The sequence below is a fragment of the Phalacrocorax aristotelis genome, chromosome 5, assembly GCF_949628215.1.
Source record: "Phalacrocorax aristotelis chromosome 5, bGulAri2.1, whole genome shotgun sequence".
NCBI lineage: Eukaryota > Metazoa > Chordata > Aves > Suliformes > Phalacrocoracidae > Phalacrocorax > Phalacrocorax aristotelis.
This window is the reverse complement of record NC_134280.1, coordinates 58900887-58924988: the sequence shown is the minus strand read 5'-3', so window position 1 is coordinate 58924988 and position 24102 is coordinate 58900887. Positions and strand designations below refer to the sequence as shown.

Genomic DNA, 24102 nt, shown 5'->3' with positions numbered 1-24102 from the left:
TGGTCGATGTTAAACCTGGCAACAATAGATAATAAGAGTGTATGGGGTTTTTTTAATTTTCTTTACTGAGAATCACTGCAACAGTGTTTAAGTAGAACAAAATTTAATTTAAAAGCTTGTGTTAATGAGTAACATGTAAAATGGGCTAGGGTCATTTATGAAGGAAGAGGGGTTTTGTGAGTTAATAACTTTGCAAGACTGTATACATCAAATTGAGAAGTTTTAAAAGTGATAAGAATTACATAAGGCAGTATATTCCACATTTTGAGTGTGGTGGTGTAGTTCTGCTGATAAGCTATATGGGCCTCCTAGGTATGTCTTTCTTCCGTCCTGTTTCATAAGTCCCAGAAGAGTTGCATTTAACAAAATTGTAGCTGTCTCAGAAAGGTTTGATTTCACCTTTGGTGACAAGAAAAAAAGAAAACCTTGATACCGTTATAAAGTAGAGCAGTGGCTAGCAGTGATGTTAACTTCACTAGGAAAAATGGTATATGAATATTAGAAAGAAAGTAACTGTACATTAATTTTCACTGAAAAAACAATTTTGACCATAATTTCAATAAGAAGATTCCACGCTTTCTTTTGAAGTTAATTATATGCTGTTAGTAATAAGTAATCTAAGTAATTAGTGTCATATTGGCATTTATTCCAGCAAAATATGTCACTTTGACTATTGCTGCAGACGATAGCTTTATCTGTGGAGTTAAAACTTGTAGTATAGATACTTTTAAAAGCTACATTGGAAATTCCAAATAGGACTATGTTTTTTTCACCTTTCATTCAAGGCAGCATATAATTATATTAGATATAATCAGTACATTGTGAAATTGTCAGATTATTTTCTTGGATTTTTAACTCTGCTGAGATTGAATATAAAGAAGGGCATTGGTTGTAACGTCGGTTAACAGGGAATAGGTTTTCTTTGATAAAAACTACTGGTTTTAATAGTTCAGTTGCATTAATATTGTATTTATATACAATGCATAAACTTTATTCATCTTGTCTAATGAAAATGGTTTTTCTAAAATGGGCTCATTAAAATTCAGTTCTAGTTTTGAATTACATTGCAGTTCTACATGGTGAATCCCTATTCCTTGCTAAACTGGACTGCTGAATTCTCTTACTACTTCAGACAAAAAAAGTCTTGCACATTATGTGTGACAGTTTATATTTCCAAAATGTAAACTGTGTCAGCAATAAAATTTCTGTGATTCAGTAAAACTGTGCTCACGTAGTGTATCTGTAACGATAAGGATTAAATCCTGGCACCACTGAAATAACCTGTTGAATTTGGAACCAATATTTCACCTGTAATTTGTAGCCAATGTAGCACATAGTTTATGGTTACCTTACCCATGCTGACTTAACAATTCTTGTTTTAGTGCTTTAAAAACACATATGACACTAAAGTTTCTGGCATTTTTTTTCTTGATTCATTATAAGCTTAGTCCTGCATGGTGATAAATGCTCTTGGTCTTCAAGAAAATTGACAGCATTCAGTATTTCTCAAGAGGGACAATGCAGTGTTGAGGGTTACTTTAGCAGTATTTTTGATAGAGCATGCATGCATCATACTGTATGGCTGAAAAAGAATGGATCAAGAGATGCCATGTTTAGCTTTTTAGTTTGAATGCATTCGCTGCATGTTATGTTAATTTCATGGGATAGCAGGCCTGCGGGTAATTCCATTTATTTATAGTGCTGCTGAATGTAAAGCAAAATTGGGTCTCAAGTTTTCAACATACTCAGATTTCTGTAGATTATTACAAATGTGGTGTCTGTCTGAAAAGCTTACTGCCTTACTGCAGAATGTGGTTTACCACAGGAAACATACTGTATCAACTAACAATTAAGGAGAGAGACTATCAAGATGGATTTAAAAAGAAAATTTCAGTCCAAACGTTATCAGATATTTTATATATCTCTCCTAGATTTTTATTGTGTGACTAAGAGAAAGTAGAAATCCCTACTGCAGCCTGTTCAGGAAGGTATGTAAGCTTGTGCTTAACTGTCACTGTGCTTCACTGACTTCAGCTTGCTCTTGTAGTCAGTGGAACATCAAAGGGTGCTTAAGGGCATTGTTGAATCTGGGCTTGCACCTTCAGTAGCAGATCAAGGAGGAACCTTTACCTGTGGTGGCTTTTCTTAGCTGTTCATCACTAGGATCAGATTGTGGAGGGCATCTCAGCTTAATGATGACATACAATACCTTGTTTTCCAAAGAAAACTTCAGGTCAGTACTTGCTCCGAAGTCAAGAATGAGGAGAAGAGTTGCCTCTTCTCTCCAGCACCAGAAGCCTAAGCAACCTACCAGATTCCAAAAGCCATCAGTGCCTCACCAGATACTACCAGTCCCGTGCATCCAAGCGGTCAAAATGTGTAACTTCATAGTTGTCAGTTCTGCAATATAATGACAATACCTAACCACCAGACTTTTGCTGCCTGTTTAAACTGAGCAGAACATAAAAGTAAATCACATGTATTGTCAAAGTAAATAATGTACAGAAAAACATTCTCATTTTATTATTCATTTGTCGATTCAGTATAGCAAAACTATTTTAAATGCACATGGATTCCTGTAACACTTCCAATCTGCTACATAGTTCAGCAACTATCTGAATATATGATCAGTATGGCCAGAATAATGTGCCAGGTCTTCACTCAGGCATGGATTCAAAGTAGTACTCTGCACATGGCTTGGTGGAAGTCTGTATTTCACTGTCATAAGATATTGTTTTTAAGAAATAACTTTGCTGGGGATAATTTTTCTTCCACAGATGTGTTTCAGCTTCATTTTGTGCAAATTATGGGCAACAGCTTTCATTCTTTTATGGTATTTGATTTGTCTACTTCTGTGGCAGTAGTAAGAGATACTTTTCACAGTATTAGAGACCTTTTTATATATAAGGCAGCTGGATTTCTTTGTTTCAGGAGTCTAAATCAATTGTATACAATACATATATGACATTTCCAGTACTTTGGTTTTCCTGTAAAGTTGAGAAGCTAAGATTTCAGTGCGATGTCTCTGTTAACTATGGCATTCTGTCTTGCAGCAACAAAGCAGATAAAGAGTTAATTAATTTCACTATTCTTAAAAAAGCAGTATTATACTTTATTACTAACTGAGATCATTTTACATTTCTTGTCATATGCTGGAGAAGAAGAAGAAAAAACTATATTACTTTCATACTACAAGTCCAGCGGGTACTGCTGACATAGAATATGTGGAGAATTTCATACTTGCAAGAAGGAATGGAAAAATAATCTACTGTGTTGTTTATGTGGTGATGATATATATCTTTGAGACATATTTTAGCTCTTGGAATATTGAATGCTCTCTAGGTGAAGATACATTACTCAGTTTTTATAAAGATATTTTTATGTATATTTTGGGTAAAAGCCAAAACTCTTACAAATGATTTGAGCTAAGGGATTAAGCAGATAACTTAAAACAATGAGGGTGGATCATTTTATACCTGGTTATAAATAAGCACATATGGAAATAAGATATGTATTTCTCTGAAAACTGTAGAGCATTCCTAAAGGTTTTAATGTCTCATTTTAAATGGGAAGTTTTCTGGTTAAGTGAAAAAATACTAACAACGTATTATCTTATCTTTATATTAAACTACAAATACATGTGCTAAATTCCAAATGGGGGTTAAGGATATAGATAGCAATAGGAAATAATGCAGAAATTGAAAATGAAAAGCAGCTGAGGCTATGTCCTTTAGACTTACTGTTCTGACATCTTACAAACTAATTTGGGGTTTTTTATATACGTGCCTGAATAATACTGAAAAGCATCGTTAAAACAAATACTGAGTTTTGCAGTGTCCACTTTTCTTACTGTTTTCCTCTACCAGATTGGAATATGTTATGAAGTGTGAGCACTTGCACACCTTTTGTTTTCCATGCACAGTTAGCATACATGCATTCATGCAGAGTTAAACATGTTAAAACCTTCAGTAACTGTGCAGAAATAAAGCTTCACATCTATGAACTTGTTGTACACCTTTTCAGAATCCATATGTAAGTAGTTTTCTAAATGCTACTATATTTAACTGTGTTTGGACATTGGTATTCTGTTTAGGTGAGCTTGATTAATCGAAGATTAAGTATTTGTTATTGGGAAATCACAAAGGATGAAATGGATGTTTAAAGTATTGAGAAGCAAAATAGTCTTGTGATGAGTTTTTTTTACTATTGTTTCAAACCTGCAGTCCATAATCACTCAGCAGCTATTTAAGAAAGAAGAGAGAGATGAATACAAATAACACCCTAATGATCCTTAACGTGATTGTTTCTGTAATGCAGATTTTATATTTCTGCTATCACAGTTGGCTGGTGCCAAGTTTTTGCTAGTTGGTGTGTTTTAGAGAACTCTGATATGAGATGAAGGCATAAATGAGAAGTCTGGCAGAGGAACCCTTGGGATACTTCAATTTTGGAATTTGGTCAGACGTTATAGATAATAGGAGAGTGGCTTGAGTTCGAGGGTGCCCATTGTAAGAACGAATGTTAAAAATATTGAAATGGATTGTTCAAATGGAAGTGTTTTGCCATTCATCATCCAGGGGCACAATGGTGATACATTTGTCTAGTAGAGCTGTGTGTGTTATTGTATTCTTCAGTGTTGGCAAAAAGAGCTAGTAAAAAAATCCGGTCACTTTAAAAAAAAAAGTACCTTTTTAAACTCCTGTTGCGTATTTTTTGTTCTATGTTTTTAAAAAAAGTCTTAAAAATTCAAGTAGTTTGTTTTTTAAATATTAAGTTACATTCCAGTTCTGGTTTCTTTTAAAAGACTTCCGTAATAAAATCACTATTTTCATCAGTGCAATTACTAGTTGATTTACTTTGGCATACACCTTTCAGCCTAGAGAGACATGAATGAGACACTTGACTGTTGACTGAGGCATTCTGAGACTGTGGAAAGAGTGGGTTTTCATCTTGTTTTAAAGTTAACCTTGTGCCAAACTTTGTAGAGACTGTGGAGGTGATTATTTCATATTAAATAAATGTCAATTTCTTTTTGTAAACTTTTTGAAAGTACATTCTTTTGTCATCACATCACTTCCATTTTAGTCAGATTTGCTGTTGACCCAAATGGAAGCAAGCTACCTTTTTATTGTTTCCTGAATGAGGAATACTTTCCTTTTTTTCTGTAAACTATGTTGGTGAAATTATATTTTGGACCTTGGAGTGAGAAAGCTGCTAATAAGTTCCTTAGATTGGAAGAATCATAGTATTACCTATTTAGCAGAAATCAAGGAAAGATATGTGTATGTATGCACACATGAACACACATAATATCAAGTGATTAAAAGTTACGTTGTGTATAGGAAGGAAATCAGAGGGACTCCATAAAGCAGAAATGAATTTATAATGCATAACATTGAAAATGGTTTTGCTTATTTTCTTCATGTGTTTTTCTTGAAGGATTGTTCATCTTCAGAAGAATATAGCATTGCTGCAGCGTTGCTACCACTGACAACTGCTTTTTATAGGGTAAGGTATTATTGAAAACAACTCCTATTTTGTGGTTTGTTTTTTTTTTTTGCATTACATACATTGTTAAAATGAAGAAAGTGATGACGGAAGATACATGGCAGGTAGGAAGGTTCATTCTAAGACTGATTGATGTCAATGGAAGTCTTTTAATAGGCCGTTATGGACTTTGCTTCTGAATTACACTTAAGTGTTGTTGGGTGATAATGATTATGATAAATTCACCCAGAACTAAATGCAGGCTTATATAATGGGCTAGAGAATTATCACTGAATTATAATTAGTCGCTAAAGTAATTGAAAAGAATCATTTCTGATGTTACTGTGTAAAACCTGTTTATTGGAGTACTTTTTTTGTTTAATTTGGCATGTTAAGCATTGGCCAAAAAGTACACGTGAAGTTTTCAATCTGTGTAGTTGTTAACTTTGGAGAATATGATGTATATTTGTTTTCAATGTCTTGGTTTTTTTCTTTTTTTTTTGCATAGTGTTTGATAGTGATAAAATATGATAGTAAATATAGAAATATAAATAATGCAAATTCTGCAAGCAGTTATTTCAAAAGCAGAACTTTTGTAGTATGACTGTAGTTATTTCAGTGTCCCAATACAGTAGCATTTTTACCAGTTCTGGGTTGCTCAGGTGTCACTTTTTAGGATGTACATATCTGAGGACATAAGAGGTTCAGAATATGGACTTGCTTGCAATATTAAACAATATTTCTTCAACATGAATATTGTTATACAACCCAGTTTGGGAGGTAAGTGTTTAATCGTTGGTATTTGATGCATCATGGTACTGCAAAATATTAGTTACTGTGACAGCCTAGCTAGACATTAATAATGGGACAGAAATTAAGAAAAATATAATCTTCCATTGTTCAGATGGTACATGAGGCATTTATGAGTAGCCATAAATAAAAGGCAAAGAGATTCCTTTTTTAGCTGAATAGAAACTAACATTTCTGCAACAATTAGCTGAGAAATCAGTCAGTGCTTTTTAACTTAAACTATACCTTCTAATTGAACAGTTTCTGGTTGTTTTAAACTAGAAATAGATTCTGTCATATAGTTTTTAGAATAAAAAACGGTGAACTTTACCAGTCATAGAACACAGATACATCTGCTGAAGCTGAGAGGAATTTTGACAAAGTCATATGTATTGGAAGTTTCTTGACATCTTCTGTTTAAGACAGTATTTAATATATACATAGAGCATAAAATGGTAGATTTTCTCACTTCTAATTGTTTGAACTGTGAGAAAGTAAGTAAAAAATGGGCTTTATTTTAGAGCTGTACATAATACCCCAAGACTGCTTTCTGGAAAGAGTCTACAGAGTATTTGCATTCTCTTATATAAGCTAATGTGGTAAGACACTCAAATTTTCAATCCGAGCAAATAAACATTCTGCCATCTTCAATTACAAGTTCATCTTTTTTCTGTTCCCTCTCTTGAACCCTTGAGTAAGCGAATCATGAGTTGTTTGTCATTTGTATCTGCCACTAATACTTAATTTGGAGAAAGAGCTAATGAGCTATAGATTTTCCATTTCCGTATTTTATTCTTGCTACTGCATTAATCCTATGTTGTGAAGAAAGATTGACTTCAGTTTTGTTTTATTTTGTGATTTTTAGTTCTTCTAATAAAAATGGCCAAGAAAGTCCACATAGCTCTTTATCTCAAGAGGTACAGAGAGTATTTTGGGGATTTGTAGCAGTTTGGTTAGATTCCTCATTTGGTAAAGTGTGATCAAATAGGAGAAAAAATACTAAACAAAACCCTTTTCTCTGTGTGGAGTATCAAGAGTGTAGAAATGAGCTTAAATAAATTATAATTTCACAATCAAGAGCAAAAAGATGGATTGAATCTAGAATATTTCTTCTATACGCTTGTATTTTCGGTAGGAGTACCAAGATCTCAGATCTCACACCATTTCTGTCACAAAAAGTTCTCTGAAATCTTTTGTGTAACAACCTAGTACTAAGTACCTAAATACTTACTGTTTAACTCTAAAGCTGTAGAGTCAGGAAATGGTGAGTCCACGGATGTAAGAAGCATATTTTTTTTTTTTTTTAAAGTGTTCCGGACCTGAATTAGAAATTAAAGTAACCTGACTGTTAAGTTGCAAAAGCCAGCTGTTAATGCATAATAGAAAAAGAATTTTGTTTTTCCCAGATCTAATCCTCAGGTTCAGCAATGGCCCCCTTTGGTATGTCCCATTAGATACAATTCTTTGGCAAAAGTACTTACTCTTGTATGAAACTATTCATACTAAGCACGAACTGATGTGTTTTTCAGAACACAAGATCAGTAGACAAACTTTGCAGTGATTAGTTATAATTAACAGTTTAAGGTTCTGTTTGGAATTTGAGTAAAAATGAAACATTTTGGAGCATTTTCAGCTTCTGTAGTGGTTTTCAGAATGGTATCCTAGACTAGAGTGACTATGCAGGAACAAGATTCTGCATCAGTATTCTTAAATTAAGGAAAATGCATATCATTTTCCACCACATGAACATCTCTGTAACCCTTTGGAGGGACTCCTGCTCTAGAGTTACACTAAAGTAATGTTCCTCTTCCCCTGTTTTGGGGAGAAATAATATCAAATCCTGCTGCTTTACTTTTCTCCCTTGAACTTCCTGCTTTCTAATGTATTAACAGGTTATAAGTTCTCTTTTCACTTGGTTTCCCTTTATCGAAATTCTAGATCAAATGATCAAGGTTTTATTGCTTAACACAGCATATTGCTGCTCTGTCTCCAGTAAGTCAAGAGAAATGTACAAATTAATATAAGATTGTTTTGGGCATTATTTGTTTTTTTAATAAAATACCTTCAGGAAAACTGGTATGTTTGCACTGTCAAACTCTGTCATGGCCTTTTCTGCCGAGTTGCTTGTCAATTTTATTTTATTACCATATACGGAGTAGTTTTCACAAACATGCATGTGCGCACATACGCGTCAAGCTGCATTTCATTTTTCTGTAGGCAGACCACAGGTATTCCAATACTGTTTTTTCAATATGAAGAACTGTCTTACCTCTGTGGTAAGTGTGACTGTGTTTGTGCTTTCCAAAAATGGTGAAGTAGTGCTTGGCAGGATGTATTTGTTTTTATTGATGTTTCTGTTATCAGATTACTGTGTTTAATGCCAGCAGCATATTAAATATTATTTCAGCTATCCCTGTTGAAACTGCACAGTGTTCTTGATAGCCAGGAATAGACAGGAATTGTGAATCTAATAGTGATGCAGGTTTTCATTTGTGTGTGCATTGGTGTTGCTACACAAGTGGTGTTCCAGCTAGAGTTATCAATGAGAAAGCCTGTAGTAAATCTAAAAATGTTGTAGAGCTATATCAGTCAAATATGTATTTTACCATCTATGTTTGCTATAGCATTTTGATAGGAAATCATTATGGGTTTTCATGTCATTACAATTTATTGTTAATATAATGCCTGTTGCTTCAAAGGAAATAATAAGAAGTTGCACATCACATCTACCTCCTTTCCTTTGTGAAAGGACTATTGTGTATACAAAATGTTGAGTTTCATTTTATTTACCTAACACAAAGCAGAGCAGTAATGAAACAATTACCTGTTCTTCCTAAATAGCTTTACTGTATGTGGCCACACATAGTGCAGACACCAAGTGTTTCAGGTGTATAAATAATGGGAAGGATGTGTTTTTATGTGAGTCCAGCAGAAAGAAACTGAGTAGTAAGAGAAACATATTCCTAGAGGTGATGTTGCTAAGATTCTATAGTGGTCATCTTATGAACTGGTCAATGCTTTAGCCTTGAGATATTTTAAAATATTCTTGAGAAAACAGTAAAAAATGCAGAGAAAGGAACAAGCCTGCCTGATCTAACAGGTCTTGCCTTAATGTCTTTGCTAACATAAAGATTAGTCTAGAGTATTTCTACATATATCTAATTAAAATAACAAGGAACATCACCCTGTGTACAGCATGCTATCAGCTCTTGGGATGTCTGGTGAAATTTCAGAATTCCAGCTCCTGAAGTCTGGTGAGTGATCTGTTGTGAAACTTGATCAGGCAGGATTTGATCTCACTCTAACTCATAGCTGGTGGGATTAAATTCATAGACAGGAAGTCAGTACTGGTTGCATGTTTGTGGCCTGGAGAAATAATTGAGATTTTAAAGAAAAAATAGTCACAATGCTTTTTAAAAATTTTAAATATTGGATATAAGCTGCTAGCAAAATGTGACTCATCAGTGACAGTGGCTTTGGTGTGTACTGTTAATGTCACAAAAACAAACACATCTTTTGCTTCTGGTTAGAAAAAGGTTTTAGTTTACCATTAGTAATACTGTTGGAATTTTGTTTAAAATTGAAGCAGTATAAATAAAATGTATTTATACATTAAGATAAAAGAATTTTTCCATGTCTTTTTGGTACAGATGACCCATGTTTATTTGGTATGCAGTCATTTTTTTCTGTGTACAAAATAGAAACGTAGTATTCCCTGGTGCTGCGGAAGAGAAATCTTTTTCTACACTTGGGAAGAAAGGTCAAGATGAAAAGGACATATCTGAATCATATTTTCATTTTATTAACTCACCAAGGAAGAGAGTTTGACGATCATACAGTTGGCATTGTCAAATTCACAGGATTTAAATATTCTGATTATGTCTCTTTGCCAAGGTGGCAAGATGCATTTCTTGAAGGTTCAGTATGCAGCAAGAGTGATGATCAATGGCAGGCACCAGTTTCAGCCTGTCAGTTGGACAGCAGGCAGAGGGAGCAAAAGCTCTCTTCCTCACTGCTATTTCATGCCAAATCACAGTCAGTCCACTTCTCCCTCATTTTTCAGCTAAGGTGATGTCTGGCAGTCTGATCAAACATTATTTCTTGCATCCCTCAACCGTTGCAGAACCTGAATGTGCAGATTATAATACAATTTTCTCGGTTCCAGGGGATCTTTGTTTAAATTTTACAGTTAGAATTTTATGTTTGAACTGTGTATAATCACCTGTGTTCCATACCTTTCTAACGATATTCTGCCACACTACATAGTAGATAGTAACACATTTGCAAATTTTTGTTATTTGGCATTCAGAAGCGACAGTTCTGATCACCTGTGTTTGAATAAAGGAAGTGACATAAAATATACTATTCTGAAAGTAGTTTGTTCTGGGTAGAAATAATGAGTGGATTTCCCTATTTTATAGACAATCATTTCTTTAAATTGCAGTAGCCAGAGCTGCAGTATTTTTTGGAATCACAAGGATTAATCTAGATTTGTGAGTTAGTTGCTGGTTTTGATGGTTTGATATACACTTGGATAGTGCTAATCTAGTTTTAGCAAAAGTAACCCAAACACAGTAGAACTGTCTCACAGATTGGATACATTACATTAAAATTGACATTTATCATTTATCATAATGCAGTGAGATGCGTTGGAGACTGCTTCATAATTTTTACGTGACTAAAATATGTAATTCTTGGGAGGGATGAAGGAAGGATTAATTTTTTTAATTGTTTTTTATTTTAATGCTTGTAAGCCACCAAATTTTGAATAAAATCTCTGTTTGATACTGATGCTAATTTTATCCTAAAACTTGCAATAAAACATCACAGAAATATTTTGCAGACTAAGGCTAACTGAAATCCTTAGGGTATGCTATTGTTTGGCTGTCATCTACATGTCTGCCCATTTATCATTTGTACTCCATATGCCTATACCTTTCTCTGTGGAGAAGGAAATAGAATTACATGAAACAGGAGACTTGCTTTATTCAGTGTTCTTAAAAGATTACCAAAATTTGGTAAATAATTTTGCTTAAAACTTTTGAATATAATACAGAACATTTATTCAGGTCATCTTAGGAACTATCATAGTAGCATTTTCAAGATTAAAAAGATGTTAGTCTAGGTTTATTGGAAGTGATTTTTGTTTAAGTTTGGTTAAGATTTTTTTTCTTCAAGGTGAGTACAAAATCATGACTTAGGAAAAAAAATTGAGGTTAATGATAAAATGTCAGACTGGAATTATTCCATGTTGAGACACAAATATAAATAGTTCTAATGTTTTCCATAGTGAAATATGTATGCTCTTTCACATAGCATAATAATAAAATGAAATTAATTTGAGTGTATACTTTCCTAGTTGAAATGAATTACCAAGTTTCAATAACAGTTATCACACGTTCAATGGAAGACAGCCTTTACTCCTTGAGATGCCTAAATAAATGACCACTTTATTCCAGAGCCTGTTAGGTGCGGGAGGGATTCCCAGTTATAAGGTTAAGGACTTTCTCTGAAGATTAAAGAGGCAGTACTAGAGAAAATCAGAGTAGTTTATCATATTTTAACTATTACCATCAAATGCTTTTCCAAGAGAGACGCAATTCAAGGATAATTATGTAACAGAAGTATCATAACTTGAAATGTGTTCTCTGTTGTATAGCATCAACATCACTTAAGCATATTAAGCATCAATTTCACTTAAGCATGAAATCACGAGAAGCTACCTAACGAAAGGCCCATGTGGAAATCTATGATGATGGGTGAAGAGTTGATTCCATTTTTATGTCTTTATCAGGGAAATTTTACAGTTAGTGTCAGCTGGGATCAGTGGAATATTGGTCCAGCTGTACTGTGGAAAACAGTGGAAAGTTTGATACTAGCATCATCTCTGTTACTTTATAACAAATAATAATATATCAGGTTTTATTTTAGAATTTGTGGAAATACCATGAAATTGCATAAAGTTATTGGATGATACAATTAATTCTGAGAAGCAAAATTAGTGGGGTTTTTTTTTACATTTAACTTGAGTTTCCATTTTTAACTTGTATTTCTGCACACCTGCGATTGGCCCAAGTAATTATCATGAACATCAGCATGCTATTAGCCTTCTATAAAGCTAGAAGGACATTCTGTAATGCGTCAGCTTTCTGTACTGAAATATTTTCGTTCTTACATCTAGTCACTATGTTTCCTTCTAAACATTTCTGTCTTACTGCTGTGCTTGGGATGAAATCACTTCTACTTTAAAATTCTCCACTCATGAACTGCTGTCTTTAATTTAGGAAACTCCTATCCTGAAAGACTTCCTTTATTGTCTTAGCAAGAAGTTTTGTTTGCTTCCATTAATTTTCTTGTATCTCTATTCTGCCAGTTCTGATACTATCTTAGTCTATGGGAATGTTTTTGTGACGGAAATTGTATTAAATAACGTTATTTTTAATAGTCTATTTATTTATCCATTCTCAGAATGGTAATCCCTTAAATGTAGAAATACATCGTTGCCTGCTTAAAAAACAGCAAGAACATGGATGTATCATATAGTGGACACTATGGAAGAAGCTGAACCACAGAAGAAAATATATAGGCAGACTTTAAGTGGTTCCTGTTTTTTACGTAATTCTTCCAAAACAAACAGCAGTGAATTTAAGGAAATCACACAGGAGAGAAGAAAGCTTTTTCTGCAGTACTTCAAATGAAGTAAAAGGTATCAAATATATATTAGCTTTCATCATTGGATTTTGCTGTTCTTTCACTATCAGAGCCCTAATGCTTCTTTATATCAGCAGAGATGGTAATGTTTCAACTCCAGATGCCAGTCTGGCTTGCTAGGAGAAAGTGAGTGGTAACGTTGATAGAAAGTGTAAAAGGGAGTGATACACATACCTGGTTTTGCAGGGGTAGGGTTGGAAGTTAATCCTTTCAGGTGATTTATATTTTGTAAGGAAAAAATACACATTTATCCTTTAGGTTGAGGTCAGTTCCTAGACTTCTGACACTAGTGTAACTTAAATCACCATGTAGTATGTTTACAATATAAGCTAGATTTTAAAATCTTAACTCAATTTAATAATTTAATTGCTTTTGCATATATAATCTCATTTAACAATTCTTCATTCAGAGATCTTACTCATTTTGCACATATTCAAATTGATAGGGGAAAGATTGATTAAGGATATTTTAAAATAATATCAAGTGTGTATATTAACATTATTTGCATTACTGGAAAATCCAGGAGCCCTAATTATGGACCAGAACTGCTGGTCGTCTTTTCGTACAAAAGAACACAAAGATGAAGATCCTTATCCTCAAGAGCTTGCAATATGAATTTGAAATAAGGAGTAATACTTGAAGCCAGGCAGTTTGAGGCAATGCAGGAAGCTGAGGAGCAGTATTAGTCATAATTATTGTTGGTGATTCTGTCCACCACTAAGTTACCTATGGCTGAAGGTTTTATAGACATGGCATAAAAGCAGCATTTTGTAGAATTTTGAGAGAGTATAATGTGGTTACTTGGCAGGTGTTTATGAATATGAGTGGGGTCACGGAAGAGAATAGTAGGTGAAGGTCAAAGTTCTGTCAATATTTCCAAACACTCTCCCAGTGAAGGGTTTTTATTATAACCATTAAAAGTTGCTTTTGTATAAAGATTATAGTTCAGTAAATTATTTTTGTAAAAGCAAACATACTTTTTAAGTTAAAACAGGAACCTAGGGATTCTTGTTGGTTTGTCAATATCACTTACAAACACAAATGCCAAAATGTCGCCGTTGATCCTTAAGATTTGAATTAGTGTACTTTGGTTTTGAATGGATACATAATATATTTCCATAGAATAGATTTTATGTCTTTGCAGGTAGAGCTTATCTCACTTCCAAAACTATCTTTAGGTGAAAAAAAATCTGGAAGAAATAAGACAGGAAAGTATAATATGACAGTTTAGCATGTTGGTGGGAGACACTAACTGGAGGATTTTTTAATACGTATCTTTACCAGGAATTTCGGAAATTAATTACTGTGGTAAGTTTGCTCTGTTGAAGAGGAGTGCTTTCCCAGAATGATAACATCATTAGAAACATTGAAGAGGACTTTGCAATCTGCAGTTCCTTTCCTTAGTGGTTTGTGGGAGGAAGTACTTGGTCAGGAGAAAAAAAGGACAAACATCACCCCCAATTAAAATAAGAAGTAAAGACAAATGTTGTAGTAAATGCTTAGTTCTGTAACTGAGGAACTGATCCACTATCTCCTCAAATAAACAGAAACCTTTCCATTGTATTTCCACAAGCACTGGATTACATAATTTGTAACTATTCCTGATTCTACTTGAAGTCATTTTCTAGCAGTGGTATGGACTTCTAGTTCGACTGTAACAATTTTAGTTATAGCCCATCTCTCTTTACATTGTTATTATTTCTAGGAGGGACTGCAGTGTTATGTAAATACTGCTTCATTTAGAATTTTCACTATGAAAGAATTTCTGGTGGTTTAATTAAAACTTCTGGTAAGGTTTCTAACCTTAAAGTGAAGGAATGTAACGCTGAAGTAACAGTCCCATACATTTTCCATATCTGTAAGTTCAACTTCACCTCCTGATCACTACATCCTTATTCCAGTACAAGGAACTTAATTTTCTGCATGAAAACACAATTCCTTTTATTGAATTCAGTTTCATTGGAGCATTATAATCTATCATGATTCAAGCAGCATTGTTTTATGTTTCCAGAAGAGAGCAAATGCTTACAGATGGGAAGATAAGTTGCTGATATATTTGTGTATAGTACCTGGTTTTGTGTGAATTTCTGTGTTGTCTTCCTAGGTGTCTCATCAACAGTTTAAACTGGATGTGGCCAAAGAATTGGGGTGTCACAAATGCTTTCCTGTCTTATGGTTTTCCCCTTCACTCATACACATTATTCTTCACCCAGTTATTCAAGCCCATAATTGAAGTTTGTATCTGCTACTCTTGTTTTCATCCACATCCCTGCATTTTATCCACTTGCTGCTTCTTTAAGCTTCATAATAGTTCCTACAGTTGAAACTCTTGTTAGGATGCTCGTCTTCGCTTCCTCTGATTCATCACTGGCTTTCTGAACTTGTGAATACCACATCAGTTCTTTGTTATTAGTTCAAAGCACTCCTGCCAATAAGAATTTACTAGGCAGGTGTTGTAGGCTCTCCTCTTCCTCACACACTGCTCATGCTGTATCTGGATCTTACAATTTGGCAGAAGTCTTCCTTACAATATCCTGCTCTGTAATGCACTTGCATCCAGCACCTCCGCAATCATTTTCTTTGCCTGTTGGTCACACTGCACCTTCATTTAATCTCCCAAATGACTTACCTCAAAGTGCAATAAGTTCAGGTTTCTTGTCCTTTTACAATTCTTCATGATGCTCTTCTCGGTTTGCCCATCCTCTCTCTTTCACCTTCTGAACCATGTAGTATATATAATTTTTATTGCCAAGATGAGATCCATTACTGTTACAATCTTTCTATTAATTTGCAATTTATATTCTGTATTGTACTCTTACATCTTTCTGACTATTTTGCTCATCCTGTTCTTGAGGACTACTTGAGAACTGTTATTTTAATAGGTTCTTCAGATAAGGGAATGCTGTATATTGAGAGAACTTCAGAGATAATTCTACCACTGAAGACAGAGAAAACTGCCATAGGAGAAGGGAAATAGTAATTAAAGAATTACTAGAATGACGTGACAGAAGAGCTTAAAAAGAATTACGTTATTACCCTTTTTGGGATTACTTAGATGCTGTAATAACTGGGTGTCGTGGTTTAGCCGGCAGCTCAGCCCCACACAGTCACTCGCTCACTCCCCCACCGGTAGATGGGGGAGAGAATCAGAAGGGTAACGCTCGTGGGTTGGGATAAGAACAGTTTAATAATTAAAATTAAAAGAAACAACAACAGAAATGCAATGTAAAGGAGAACAACGAGAGGTGTGAAACCCGGAGGGGGGAGGGGAACGAACCGCCGAAACAGACCGCACGTGCCGCAGCTGCTCACCGCCCACCGACCCAACCCTGTGCCGCTCCCACGCTGCCACTGTCCCCCCTTAATATACTGGTCATGATGTCACATGGTATGGAATGAACCTGCCATTGGCCAGTCGGGATCAGCCGCCCCCGCCCTGGCCCTGCCCCTCCCAGCCCCCCCCCCCCCCCCCCCCCGTGCGGGAAGCTGGAAAGGTAGCCGACACCCCACAGTGAGGAGAATTAACCCCTTCTCAGCCAAAACCAGCACATTCTCTACTCCTTATTCCATACCATTTACACCACGCCCAGGTCCCATACGATCCAATACAACCTTACCAACCACCACCCCTCCCCTTCCCATCCTTTAACATAATACACAGACATCATTCCCTTAGTTTATGGACCTTCCCTGCAAAATGTCCATTAAAATGCCCATTGAGTTCACCCAGTCCATGACTCTGGGCTCCATCTGTCGTATCAATCATTCAGGGTGGGAGAGGTGGTGTGCGTGGCGTTGGGTTGCTGCATACCGAGTCAGTCATCGTTCCATCACTGATGCACTTCGCTTGTTTCACAGTTTATCTTCCATGGGTTGGGAGGCTCGTACTTTGATATCATTGCTACAACACAGAGGTGACACACAATATTATATAGCAGTTCGCATTGTGCCATTCAGTTCATTGACTGTTTTCGCCCAAAATCAAATCCCCTTGAGGCACACATCGGATTTCTCCATCCTCCCGCATCACCCACCAAGTGCACCCAGGTCCTCGAGCAAAAGCAATCCCACAAACGGGTTTGCCTTTGCCTGAGGCAGAAAGAACCCAGACTGTTTTGCCCAGCATACTTTTTGCGTGCACTACAGGGACTCTATCCCCTTCCACAGTATGTAGGATTTCTGACTGGGCAGGGCCAGTTGGATTGGCAGATCCCCTCGTTTTGACTAACCAGGTGGCTTTTTCTAAATGTGTATCCCAGTGCTTGAATGTTCCACCCCCCCATTGCTCTCAGTGTAGTTTTTAACAGTCCATTGTACTGTTCAATTTTTCCAGAGGCTGGTGTGTGATAGGGGATGTGATACACCCCCTCAATACCATGCTCTTTGCCCCACGTGTCTATGAGGTTATTTCGGAAATGAGTCCCGTTGTCTGACTCAGTTCTCTCTGGGGTGCCATGTCACCACAGGACTTGTTTTTCGAGACCCAGGATAGTGTTCCAGGCAGTGGCGTGGGGGACAGGATATGTTTCCAGCCAGCCAGTCGTTGTTTCTACCATTGTAAGCACATGGTGCTTGCCTTGACAGGTTTGTGGGAGTGTGATATAGTCAATTTGCCAGGCCTCCCCATATTTATATTTCAGCCATTGTCCCCCATACCACAGAGGCTTTACCCGCTTTGCTTGCTTGATTGCGGCACGTTTCACATTCGTGGATAGCCTGTGCAATAAAATCCATGCTCAAATCCACCCCTCGATCATGAGCCCACCTGTATGTTGCATCTCTCCCTTGATGGCCTGAGGTGTCATGGGCCCACCGAGCTAGAAATAGTTCACCCTTATGTTGCCAGTCCAGATCCACCTCAGCCACTTCAATCTTGGCAGCCTGATCTACCTGCTGGTTGTTTCGATGTTCTTCAGTGGCCGGACTCCTGGGGACATGAGCATCCACATGACGTACCTTTACAACCAGGTTCTCTACCTGGGCAGCAATATCTTGCCACAATGTGGCGGCCCAGATGGGTTTGCCTCTGCGCTGCCAGTTGCTCTGCTTCCACTGCTGTAACCCGCCCCACAGGGCATTTGCCACCATCCAGGAGTCAGTATAGAGATAGAGCACTAGCCATTTTTCCCATTCACCGATGTCTAAGGCCAGCTGGATGGCCTTTACCTCTGCAAACTGGCTTGATTCACCTTCTCCTTCGGCAGTTTCTGCTACTTGTCATGTAGTACTCCATACAGCAGCCTTCCATCTCCGGTGCTTTCCCACAAGGCAACAGGACCGATCAGTGAACAGGGCATACTGCTGTTCATCTTCTGACAGTTTGTTATAGAGTAGGGCCTTCAGCACGTGTCACCTCCTCCTCTGGTGATAATCCAAAATCTTTGCCTTCTGGCCAGTCCATCATCACTTCCAAGATTCCTGGGCGACTGGGGTTTCCTATTCGAGCCCGCTGGGTGATCAGTGCAACCCATTTACTCCACGTAGCATCGGTTGCATGGTGTGTAGAGGGAACGTTTCCTTTGAACATCCAGCCCAGCACTGGCAGTCGGGGTGCCAGGAGCAACTGTGCCTCAGTACCAGCCACTTCTGAAGCAGCTCGAACCCCTTCATATGCTGCCAATAGCGGGCTTCAGACCCTCTGTATCCCCAACTCCAAAACCCTAGGGGTCGACCTCGGGTCTCCCCATGTGCTTTCTGCCAGAGGCTCCAGGTAGGGCCATTCTCCCCGGCTGCAGTGTAGAGCACATTTTTTACATCTTGTCCTGCCCGGACTGGCCCAAGAGCTACTGCATGAACTATTTCCTGTTTAATCTGTTCAAAGGGTTGTTGTTGCTCAGGGCCCCATTTGAAATCCTTCTTCCGGGTCACTTGATAGAGAGGGCTTACGATCAGACTGTAATGTGGAATATGCATTCTTCAAAAACCCACAACCACTGAAAATGCTTGTGTTTCCTTTTTGCTACTTGGTGGAGACGTGGCTGCTGTTTTGTTGATCACATCTATTGGGATCTGACAACGTCCATCTTGCCATTTGATTCTTAAGAACTGGATCACTTGTGCAGGTCCCTTCACCTTACTTTGTTTTGTGGCAAAACCAGCTTTCAGAAGGATTTGGACTATTTTCTCTCCTTTCTCAAAAACTTCTTCCGCTGTGTTGCCCCACACGATGATGTCATCAATGTATTGAAGGTGTTCTGGAGCTTCTCCCTGTTCCAGTACAGTCTGAATCAGTCCATGGCAAATGGTAGGACTGTGTTTCCACCTTGGGGCAGTCGATTCCAGGTGTACTGGATGCCCCTCCAAGTGAAAGCAAACTGTGGCCTGTACTCTGCCGCCAGAGGGATTGAGAAGAATGCATTAGCGATATCAGTTGTGGCATACCACTTGGATGCCTTTGACTCCAGTTCGTATTAAAGTTCTAGCATGTCTGGCACAGCAGCACTCAACGGTGGAGTGACTTCATTCAGGCCACGATAGTCTACTGTTAGTCTCCACTCTCCGTTAGACTTCCGCACTGGCCATATGGGACTGTTAAAGGGTGAGTGGGTCTTACTGATGACTCCTTGGCTCCTCAGTTGGTGAATGAGCTCATGGATGGGGATCAGAGAGTCTCGGTTGGTGCAATATTGCCGCCGATGCACTGTTGTGGTAGCGATCGGCACCTGTTGTTCTTCGACCATCAGCAACCCCACAACAGAAGGGTCCTTCGAGAGGTCAGGCAAGGTAGACAGCTGTTTAATTTCCTCCATCTCCAAGGCAGCTACACCAAAAGCCCACCTGTACCCTTTTGGGTCCTTGAAATACCCTCTCCTGAGGTAGTCTATGCCAAGGATGCACGGAGCCTCTGGGCCAGTCACAATGAGGTGCTTTTGCCACTCATTCCCAGTTAGGCTCACTTTGGCCTCCAATACAGTTAGCTCTTGGGATCCCCCTGTCACTCTAGCAATGCTGATGGGTTCTGCCCCTATATAGTTTGATGGCATTAAGGTGCACTGTACACTGGTGTCCACTAAAGCTTTATACTCCTGTGGGTCGCACGTGCCAGGCCATTGGATCCACACAGTCCAGTAAGCCCGGTTATCCCTTTCCTCCACCTGGCTGGAGGCAGGGCCCCTCTAGTCTTGATCATGGCATTCACAACTCACTTCCTGTAAATGTGAATCAAGAGTCATTCTATTACGCTTGGAAATAAAATCAGCACTTCTACTCCTCTGTCTGGGGACTTGCTCACTGGAAACTGGAGCAGCAGTTTTCCTGGAAAGCCTCCTTGACTGTTCTTCCTTGCAGTTCACATACTCGTGCCTCTAGGGTCGAGGTAGGCTTGCCATCCCACCTCATCGTGTCCTCTCCGTGGTCATGCAGGTAGAACCATAGGGTGGCCCATGGTGTGTATCCTCTCCTTTGAGCCAAAGGACGCTTATTCCTAACTCTGTAGAGGTGGGGAGTAGGACATATCTTCTTTGAGTTGTTGGACCTCTTGCAATAGTTTCTCCACAGCAGAGACTAGCGAGGAAGAGATATTTGTTTCATAATCCTGGAGTCTATCAATCACCTCTGCCACCGTTGGTGTCTCGTCCCCTCTCCAGGACATTACTGCCAATGAGTTTGCATACGAGGATGGTGTGCTCCATGCAAACTTCTGCCACATGGGTCGTGTGCACTGTGCTTCATCTGGATCTTTGGATGACTGTTGATCGTCCAGGTCACCATAAATCACCTCAAGCACAGCTAATTCCCTTAGATACTGGGTGCCTTTCTCCATGGTTGTCCATTTTCCTGGGCAATATGTAACATTCTTTAAAGGGATACCTTTCCTTCACTCCAGACAGGAGTCGCCTCCAGAGGCTGAGGGCTTGTGTTTTTTTTCCAATTGCTTTGTCAACATCCCCTTCCCCAGAAAGGGATCCCAGTTGTTTGGTTTCTTTTCCCTCTAATTCCAGACTACTGGCCCCATTATCCCAGCATCGGAGCAGCCAGGTGACAATGTGCTCACCTGAACGAAGGCTGAAATCTTTTCACATATCTCGCAACACACTCAAGGGCAGTGATCGGCTGGTCTCTATTTCATTTGTGACTTCTGCCTCCTCTCCTCATGACATCCCTGCTTTTTCATCATCCCGTTCCAAATGAGTTGACGTCCACTTCCAATATTTCATCTTGTGTATGGGGACAACTGATACTGGTACGGGTTGATTCTCTGAGCCAGCTCCAGTACTTGTCGTGGGGGTTTGAGTGGCTGCAGTGCCTATCACTTTGCCTTTCAATCCAGAGACCTTCTCTTCCCCTTGGGAGCACTGAATACTGTTGATCAGGGCTCAGTATGCATGGGCCAGGCCCCAGCATGTTGCAGTTATCTGTGTCTCTCTGGAGTTCCCAGCATAACAACGTACTTTCTCCAAATAGTCTACTAGTTTTTCAGGATTCTGCACTTGTTCGGGGGTGAAACTGGGGTGCCCACTGCCCTAGGTATTTGCCCATGCTATCCCACATGCCCTGCCACTCGTAACTATCAGGCCTTGGGGCAGATTTCTGGGTGATATTCTTAAGTTGCTTAGTCAAAACCAAAACAACATGCCCAAAAACTAACAAGTGCACCTTAACCACGCAAGGATGTTCAAGATACAAAAAGGTTGTTGTAATAGAGGCAGAGACATCATAGAACAAAGTTGCAAAGGTACTATTCTGTATTTCCTCCATATAAAATCTCTCAGAGGAGGAGGTATAATTGCTAATTGCCTCAACAAGGTGGTATCCAAAGTACAGTAACGGTTTCAGCAAAAACCCCAAATACTAGATAAAGCTGAAAACAAGTGTTTGCATAACCAATCTCATAGGGAAAACGTTACTAACCACAGCAGACTAAACAAACCAACACCAATCTTTAACACCAACTGCAAAAAGGACAGCATGGTGCTGTGACCAGCAGCTGTTGTTATCTCCAACCCTTGAGCCCCACATTGGGCGCCAAAAAGGCTGTCATGGTTTAGCCGGCAGCTCAGCCCCACACAGTCACTCGCTCACTCCCCCACCGGTAGATGGGGGAGAGAATCAGAAGGGTAACGCTCATGAGCTGGGATAAGAGCAGTTTAATAATTAAAATCAAAAGAAACAACAACAGAAATGCAATGTAAAGGAGAACAACGAGAGGCACAAAACCCCAGGTGGGGGGGAAGCAAGGGGGGAGGAGAATTACCACCAAAACAAACCACAGACAACACAGCCACCCACCAACCCAACACCACACCACTCCCAAGCCACAAACTGCCTCCCCTTAATATACTGGTCATGGTGTCACATGGTATGGAATGAACCTGCCATTGGCCAGTCGGGGTCAGCCGCCCCCACCATGGCCCTGCCCCTCGCAGCCCCCCGCCGCTCTGCTGGAAGGGCAGCCAACCCCCCACGATGAGGAGAATTAACCCCTTCTCGGCCAAAACCAGCACACTGGGCTTTAAGCTTTAAGCTTTAGGTCAACAATAATTCTAAGAACCACTATCTGAATATAAATAAAAGCATTAGCTTGAGATTTACAGGGTTTATTTGCTTCTGAGCATAGACCTGAATAACAACTTTGTTTCTGGGGAGTTATTTTTGGGAGTAGGGCCAATACCACCATTCCAATACAGTCACACGGGTGCACACTCACTGCTGAGCCACCTAATGCCAAAGTAATATGGTGATATTTTAGAAGATTTTCAAAATAGGTGTGTCACAATTTCAAAAACTCATCAGATAGATTCAACATTGCAGCTGAGAATTTGTGAAATCTGTAACTTAACTAATAGATTTAAACCTTGGTGAATAGAGTCATGGTAATATCTATAATGAAGTTATATTTTTAAAAGAATATTTTAATGTATGGTAGACTGGGGAAAAAATCAGCATATTTCTTATCCACTTCTTGGAACTTAACTTTATTTAGAACTGTGAAGTTCTGGTATGATAATGTCTTCTTTTTTTTTCTTTTTTGTGGGTTCTTAACATCCTTCATTCTAGATGATTTAAGTTTCCTTAGCGTGTTCCGTGTATAACAGAACTTAGTATATCTTTTTGTTCTCTCTTTGGAGAAAGGAGAAGTATGTTATGGTGCATTATTTAATGTTTTATGTAACTTTGTATTAGCATATATCTGTCTGTCTTGTTACATCTATGTAGAAATCTGAGATAGTCTGTATGGCTTTAAGTAATGTACAGTAATTATACATCATCTGCAGGAATCTGGGATTAAAGATCATGAGTAGTTAGATGATTAAGTCACTTTTGCCAGAAAATGTATACAATAAATCTCTGTCCAGATTTATATCCCAATTCTGCAAAATTCTAGAATTCTATTGCCCTCTGCTGGTTTAATGGACCTGTCTGTGTTTTGGTAGCACTGAACTATAAGTGAATTAGCCTTTATTTTATTTTTCATGGTGAAATAATAGTAGATAAACAGTGTAATGAACCACTTTCCTATTCACACTTTAAAGTATTTTAAAACATCAGTCTTGAGTCCAGCCATGTTTGGTGGCTTTCTGAAGGTAGGAGAGGAGGCAGATTGTTTTCTTTTTTGTCACTGAGGATTTCAGGTTGGAGAAGAAGCTTGATTTAGTATTTCATCTTTTTGTTCTAAAGCAGTAAAAATCAAAACAAAAAAATAGTAACAGAAGCTTCACAGTTCTTTATTGCCTTTGTGACCCTTCCACACATTTGTGTGTACAATACATGTGGGTATAAGTTTATATTTTAGACCAAATGGTAAAACCATTTATTGAATTGAATTTTTTGACTGATGTTATCCATGTATTGCTCAGTCAGACTTGAAAACATATTCATATACACTTGTACTTGTTTGAGTATATGCATGCTGTGATAAATATTGATATATATGGATGGTGTGATGCAGTGTTGTCTGCAGGTAATATATAGATAAGCCTCACTCCTGCAGGTCAATCTATGTAGGTTGATCCTGTGGGACTTCTTTGAAGCCTTTCTGAACTTACCAGGTTAGTACCACAGATCCGAATGCAGGACTGGCTCATGGAATATGTTCATATGCAGAACTTGGTTTACATTGCCTTGGGGAGGGGCAGCACGTTGCCTACAGTAAGTGATACCTATTCATGATATGCA

At 38.3% G+C, this 24102-nt stretch overlaps 1 protein-coding gene across 8 annotated transcripts in view; it reads left to right on the top strand.

Annotated features, from left to right (window-relative positions):
* Positions 1-24102, top strand: part of SBF2 (SET binding factor 2) — a 288713-nt gene that overhangs the window by 200236 nt on the left and 64375 nt on the right. For all 8 annotated transcript variants that reach the window (XM_075094794.1, XM_075094793.1, XM_075094800.1 and 5 more), the window contains one exon: positions 5440-5508. In XM_075094794.1, coding sequence (XP_074950895.1) covers positions 5440-5508 — 69 coding nt within the window. The remainder of the gene's footprint in view (positions 1-5439; positions 5509-24102) is intronic.